Source organism: Triticum aestivum, chromosome 7D (genome assembly GCF_018294505.1).
Source record: "Triticum aestivum cultivar Chinese Spring chromosome 7D, IWGSC CS RefSeq v2.1, whole genome shotgun sequence".
Classification (NCBI taxonomy): Eukaryota; Viridiplantae; Streptophyta; class Magnoliopsida; order Poales; family Poaceae; genus Triticum; species Triticum aestivum.
Window position 1 is genome coordinate 6,138,827 of NC_057814.1, and position 7,274 is coordinate 6,146,100.

General features: G+C 43.6%; 1 protein-coding gene across 1 annotated transcript; it reads right to left on the bottom strand.

Annotated features, from left to right (window-relative positions):
- Nucleotides 1-470: 470 nt before the first annotated feature.
- Nucleotides 471-4,331, bottom strand: LOC123170565 (disease resistance protein RGA2-like). Its single transcript, XM_044588426.1, has 2 exons — nt 1,880-4,331; nt 471-1,546 (listed from the first exon to the last, which is right to left on the bottom strand). Exons 1-2 carry the CDS (start codon nt 4,329-4,331, stop codon nt 471-473), a joined length of 3,528 nt encoding a protein of 1,175 aa, XP_044444361.1.
- Nucleotides 4,332-7,274: the final 2,943 nt, after the last annotated feature.

Below are 7,274 nucleotides of genomic sequence, written 5' to 3' on the forward strand. Positions count from 1 at the left end.
GAGATACCAATTACAATCCGTACAGACCAAAAGTATGTCGTACTCCAGAAGTGGATAGTACAACAGAACGACAATAAAAAGATACATATTAAATATTCCTTTCAGCTATTGTTCCATGAATGAATAATAATATGAAGAAAAGTTTAACTGGCAACACGAGTACAGTGTCCACCGTCAACGATAGCACCAGAGGACGTGCAAGAGGGCAATGCATCAGGAAAATAGTGAAGCAGGAGTCAGACCGGGGGGGGGGGGGGGGGGGATCAGGGCCGCCGCCTGCTGAAGTAGGAGAGTCAAATTGTAAAATGAGCCAGCTATAATTGATGTAAAAGAAATGAAGGAAACTGTGCTGACTATTTGAAAGATTGAAAAGAATAACGAAATGCCCATGATCTTTGAGAGTGCAAAGGTGTCTGACAGGAGCTAATTTACCTTTCCATTTATTTGTATGAGGGCATCTAAATCATGCTTTATTCAAATAGCTTCCAGCGAATATGCGCGATCTTTGACCAACTTTCTCCATGAGGTGCTTGGCAGCTTTCCATCAAGTGCTCACCACATGAACGTATTCTTATGAGCTGGAGGGAGGATGGCAGATCTGGTAAAGATGATATGTTGGGGCAGTCATAGATATCTAGATGCTCCAAATTGGAGAAGCACTTCAGATATGGCAGGGAAAACATTAGACAATCCCGGAACGTAAGCCTCTTGACAAATGTGAAATTTGCGGATGCTTCGAATGAAACGAATTGTTCATTGCATGATACAAGAGAGAGAAATGCTGGAACCGTGGAGCCTTCTGCCGTAAGCATGGTGTTGAGTATTGTAGTGCTGCTCACTACGAATGAGTACTGGACACGAAACTGTGAGATACACATGAGGTTGAGTTTCCAAGCATCAATCAATTGTACATGGTGAAGTTCCAGTGAAGACAATCCTTTGAGCATACATAAATCTGGCAAGTGCTCCAGTGAGAGTGATTTAACAGAGGTAAGACTACCAACAGACAAGCATGTGGTGCTTCTACATTTTCTTATTTCAATATCATGCATGTGTGGCCAATTAGCGCACAGGAAGTCAGCTGCAAGCACACACTTGTCTATACTCAGGCTCTGAAGGGATAATGGCAAACATTCTGCTCCACATGCCAACTCTAAAGAAGGGCAGGAAATCAATTTAACATCTGAAAGAGAGGTAGCAGCTCGTAAACCCCCTAATGACCTGAGACACCAGCAATATTTGATGAACAAGCGGTCAAGTTTTGTCAAGTGTTGGAGGACCTCTTCTGAAGGAAGTGTAGTTAAAGTCATAATCTGCTCTAAGACCAATGTTTTAAGTGATCCTAGGCCATCAAGGCAAACAGCTAAAGCTCCATTTGTAATATTGCATGATGAAAGAGTCAGTTCACGAAGCCCTCTTGGTGGAACCAGCGACAACCCAATGCCCCTTTCATACATGAGTCTGATCCTTTGCTTGTGACTGTCTATCCATGCATCGATAAGATAATTTTTTATAAATTTTTCGTCATCCTTTATTTGTAGAGCACCTTTAAGGTTCCGAATATTTGACACATTAGCATGCATCACTATCACCAACTGCATCATAAATGATTGTTCCTTTGAGAGTACACTTGTAATATCTGATCTGGAATGCACCTTCCAAATTAAATCAAGCATTGATGCCAAGTGCTCTATCATAATATTCTCTCTCTGATCATGATGTTCCATCTCATCAATGGATATAAATATAAGCAATGGGGATTTGTATAATTTCAGTATTTCAAGTCCTAGCGGAAGACAAGGTAATGTCTTCAGGTTTGGCATATTGTCGAGTAAAAGTGAAGTGCAATTGTCAAGTTGCCCAGAATTGGATGGTAGGCTTTGTAATGTGCTGCAATTAACAAAGCTCAAAGATTCCAAATTCTCAAAATACGAACCATCAAGTAACCAACTTGGGTATTTTGAAGATTTGTAACCATGAATTGTAAGATCTTCAAGTTGAGGTGGTGGTATCAAGCCTTCTAGAATCTCCAAATGTAAATTATCCTCTTCATTTGTGTTATACATGTGACTCCAGACAAGTTGCAAGCTGCCAAGATGAATTTTCTGATACAACTTCGATTCTAGGGCTTGATCCTTCGTACTGACATTCTCAAGATTTGTGACACTTAAACTGCCACGAATCTCATTCATATACCTTAGTTGTTCTAACTCATAACCTTTTTTCTTTTGCACAGAAAATTCCTCAAATTGTTGAAGTGAAGTTAGCTTGCCAATGTTAGGAATTTGACACAATGCTTTCTTGTTTGATGTGTATATTCTGTAATCATGTTGTTCAAGATGTCGTAACTTCCTTAAATCGCAGAGTTTCTCAGGCAAACTCTCAACTTTATCATTTAACAGAAGTGACTGTAAGTGGTAAAGAGTACATAGGGATCTTGGCAATTTAGAAATCAACGTTCTGACAATGTTTAAATACCGAAGGTGCTTCAACTTCCCAACAGATTCTGGCAACATACTGCTGCTATAAGATGACAAATATAGTACGCGCAACTTCTTCAAATTCTGCAGTATATGATTGAAAAGGTAACTTACATCATCCGTTAGGGGGGCTATGCAGATAATACTACGTAAATGACGAAGCTTGCAGATAATTTGCTTGTGTTCCTTCAAACTACCGACGCTAACAGACAAGTGTCGGATGGTGGATGGTATTTCTGTTATGTTATCATCTTCCAATCTGAAATAGTTCTCTTTGGACAGTGATTCTGCCAGATCATGAAGGAGATCATGGATAACACAGTACATGGGTGTGTAATCGTCATGTACTGGTTGAAAGAATGAAACCGAGATCATCTCCTTGAAGCATTCTCTCCCAATGTCTTCCACTCTCTTGTTTTTGTTGCACGAATCAACAAGTCCCGCTGCCATCCAAAGTTGAACCAACTCATCAATGCCATACTTGTAGCCTTTTGGAAACAAGCTGCAATATAGAAAGCACCTCTGCATACATGGATCTAACTTCTCATAACTCCACAGTAGAGCTCTAATGGGCTCACCTAATTTGTCAATATTTATAGTTAGAGCATCCTTCCAAGCAGTGATACTTGTTTTCCCTTTCAACTGGGAACCCACAACTTTTGCCGCCAAAGGAGATTGTCCAAGCCTTTTAGCAATCTTCTCTGAAATTTTTTCTAGCTTTTCACGCAACCGTGGATTTTGAATTTCTGGTCCAAAAAATGCATGGTGTTTGAAGAGTTCCAAGAATTGATCGTCTTCCATGTTTTCCAGAGGACACACTTCCGCACAAAAAAGAGAAGCTGGAAATGTATCCCTTCGAGAGGTTACCAAAACTTTGCTTCCTGTTTGTTGGGAAACTAGAGGAGCTAATAGTTGGTCCCATTCCCTTTCACTGTCAGGTTCAAACCAAACATCATCCAAAACAAGCAGGAATTTCCCGGATTCTTGCAGTAAGTCTTTCAACCTACGCTGAAGTGTATCAAGGTTATCAATGCGTGGGCACTCCCCTTGAGAAGCAGACTCGATGATCTCCCGTGTATGACGGTGAACATCAAGTTTGCGTGAGATGCTTACCCACATTGTCACATCAAAATATTCTTTTATCCGCTTGTCATTGTAAACAAGTTGTGCCAAAGTGGACTTTCCCATGCCTCCAACTCCAACAATGGCCAATCCGGAGTACATAGCAGTCCTAGACTCAGCAGTACCAGTTGTCTTGGTAAGATGATTTATTATATGATCACGATCCTTATCACGACCGATCACTTTCAGAGGTGGCAGTGATGTAGCCACATGAACAATGGATGATGGTATGGTGGGGTTCTCTGCATTATAACCAATTGGTAAGCGCAGCAGTTCGTGAAAGTCCTTAGCTTTCGCTAGGGTAGCCTTAAGTTCATTGAGATGGCGAAGTAAATTTCTGTTATCTGATCTCATATTGGACATCCTGCTCGATGCAGCATGTAGAGGCTTCATAAATATGCTGCTAATGGAAGAGTCATTAGGCAGCATTGAATCCTTCCCGTCTGCTTTGCGCTTGAGGAGGTTGTGCTCATGCTCGTCTAGCAAGTCTTCAGCCATATAGAAGGCATCCTTGAGTTCTTGAAGCCATTTGTCCAACTTGGGCCTGTGATTTCCCTTGTCGGCTGCTTCAACCACTAGCTCGAACTGCGGTATGATAGTGGTCTCCAGTTGATGGAGTTCACGCGCCATGTCCACTCCAAGGTATGTTGAAGCATCAGCAAGGAGCTTCTTCAAGAGGGGCGATGCGGCCAATCTTAAGGCAGCACTAGCTAATGCTACTTCTGCCATTGGATTGCGATATTTTCTGGTTTATATTTCTATGGAGGGAAGTTATGATTCCTTTGTGGGTGCTGAATGAACACCAAGCATAGTCCTTATTGATTGGGGGTGGATACCGCCAGTGAGTATGGCAATTGCTGAAAAGCCTGCAGGAATAGGAAATCAAATAAATTAGTTGGTTGCAAGAGCAAGATTTGTAGAGGAAAACAGACGATAACATAGTGATGAGCTTACACCAGATAAAGAAGTGAGAAGCAGCATTGTAGGAGCCGGTGCAGCGATGAGGCAGGCAGCGATACTCTCAAATAGTACAAGAGAATGAGAGGAGGCAGAAATCGCCAAACAACATGCTTCTTCTCCTAGTCCATATCCTTCTCTGAATTTTTCTAGTCCTCGGGTATTGTTGCTATCCACCAGCAGCTATTGGCTGGATCTTGTCTTGATGATTGTACAAGGCAATCGGGACATACGTAACACTTTTTTTTGCACAAAAATTACTGTATATCATGTACACCTAGCTACAAGCAGAGAGAACATGAATAAAACTTAGCAAGAGTAGCAAATTTTGATGTCATCGGTATAACAAATCACATAATCATTGGTGCAAGGAGATCAAGTTGAAGCTAAAATACAATGCAATCCCCATGAACGGATGCTGGATGCAGCGAATACAATCTCAGGTAAGCTTCTTATTATGTTCTGAGTCGTACACAAAGTCCAAAACACATACTACTTGCCAGCGACTCCTCTGTTCTTCTACCCCTGCGCCACTTGTAAAGTGAAGGAGTTGGACAGCGGGGTGGAGGGTCTCAATGGCGTGGAATCCACTGTCCCTCGAGCCGACCACCCAGCCTAAGAACATAAACAGATGTACTACATGCCCAAGGATAAGGTAGGAGGGAGATGGATGTTCTCACCTGAGAGGTACGCCGGAGCCGAGGAAGCCGAGAGAAGAGAGGGAAGGCGCTGGGTGGTCAGAGGAGAAGAGAGGGGAGCCGCTGGCCGACTGGGAGTATGAGACGAAGGTACACCAAAAACTGACCGCGTGGGGCGGAGAGCACAAAGATTTGCTCGTTGGCCAGCTAGGAGGATGCTACGAACCAAGAGCCAACGACAAGAAGAAACGAGAGAAATCTTCCCAGGCGGTGAGATAGTGACCACCGGGTGCATCCTTCTTCTTATTTTTTTTCATAGGAAACGCCGTCACGTTTAATTTTCTATGGAATAAACTCTTGATCTACCATAAGATGCTTTATCTCAACTACCAAATGCCCATATGACGACCGGGACAGATTGTCATGCTAAGGCCGTCAATGCCTCCCAGGAGTCCTATTGGGCTGTAGGATCATTAGTGTGTTGAACCGTCAGAGCCATATCTTGCATCAGTGCATGCATCTTGGTCTCCAGTGCATCGTTGCAGTCAAATAGGCACCAATACGCAGCAAAAATAACACATCCATCATGTCGGCTGCCGCCGTCGAATAAAATGCCCCACCAACAGAGAGTGCAACCCGGTTCGCCGGCGGTGGTGACCACGACAACGCCATGGGAACCACATCAGCACGTGTAGTCGGGCCGTCCTCCATCAACGGCATCTTTCCCTTAATAATGTCTTCCGTGCTATGTCTCCTGGATAGATGAAGTGAGCACATATAGCTTTGGAGATAATCAATTGAGACAGAGGGAGACGGAACGCCCTTGCCGTGCACCAAATCTAACCGTAGAGACCAAATCCTCCATATCAACATAATCATGCGACCACGCACATCTTCTCAACAACTTGCAGGAACATTCAGTAGCCAATCCTTTCCTGTATCCACTACATACGCCGAGTGCCAAGAACACTCGACAAAGGGCCTAAAACCTTCGGCAAAGACTTTGCCAAGAGTTGCACTCAGCAAAGGCCACCCGGCATACATCTCTCAGGCAAACAGGAATTTTTCGAGAGACAGAACACGGGCACTCAGCAAATAGTATGCCGAGAGCCAAACAGTGCCTCTCGGCAAAATAAAGTGACTTCATGGCCGCTGGTTCTGTCAGCTCTTTGCCGAGAGGCACGCTCGGCGAAACTGCCACAACCAACTGCCAGCTGCTCCCAACGCATGCCACTTTGCCGAGAGCTGCACTCGGTAAAGATTTGTTCCCAGTTCTGTTTCTTCCGCTTTTCCCTCGGATCACTGCAGCAAAAACAGATATACAATACACAAACTTGCATTTGAAGTCACAAAGTCTAACAACAAACTCACATAAGCATTATATAAATAGTTCACGCAAGCTTCATTTGAAATCACAAAGTAGCTCATTGGTACAAGTGCCCACTTACTAAGCAACAAAGTGGTCAATGCATGTCTACATGCGACCATATGATAAAAGGAACACCACAATTATGACGAACTGGAGGAGAATTATCAAGTTCTTTCATCCACAGAACCCGATAAGCCGTTTCTGGCTTGCACCATTGCCTAAGCCTAATTCAGATTTTCTCTTCTGGATTGTAATGATACTCTGCCTTCTCTCTGCTATTGAACAAGTCGTGGGAGCTGCCTTCGTAGTGAAGCACTTGTTCATTGCATTCAGACCGGGACACCAACCTCTGTACACCGCATACCACTTCATCTACAAAGAAACAGAAAAAGAGGCAGAGAAGGAATGCAAGGTTAAAATATCACATCATACATAGTCCATGTAAGCATTCATCACTCATACAATCAAATGCATCGCAAGTGGCAATCCAAGTCCATATCAGCAGCTACATGACTATATCACTAAATCAACGCCAAACTCTCTAGGTGGACTACTTTGAGGTGTAGTCGGTGAAACCAGTAGTCGTGGAGTCAGAGCACGTGGGGGCATCCCCCACAGTGGAGGACCAAGTGTCGTCGGGAATGAAGGTCGGTGGACTCAATGGCACCGAGTCGTCACACTCCTTACATGGTGGGGCCTTCCTCTCCT

Excerpts from the sequence above, each read along its gene's own strand:
- LOC123170565 (XM_044588426.1), bottom strand. The coding sequence starts at position 4,331 with ATGGCAGAAGTAGCATTAGCTAGTGCTGCCTTAAGATTGGCCGCATCG. Across the intron at positions 1,547-1,879 it reads TAATTGCAGCACATTACAAA|GTGCTCTACAAATAAAGGAT; the intron begins GCCTACCATCCA and ends GGAACCTTAAAG.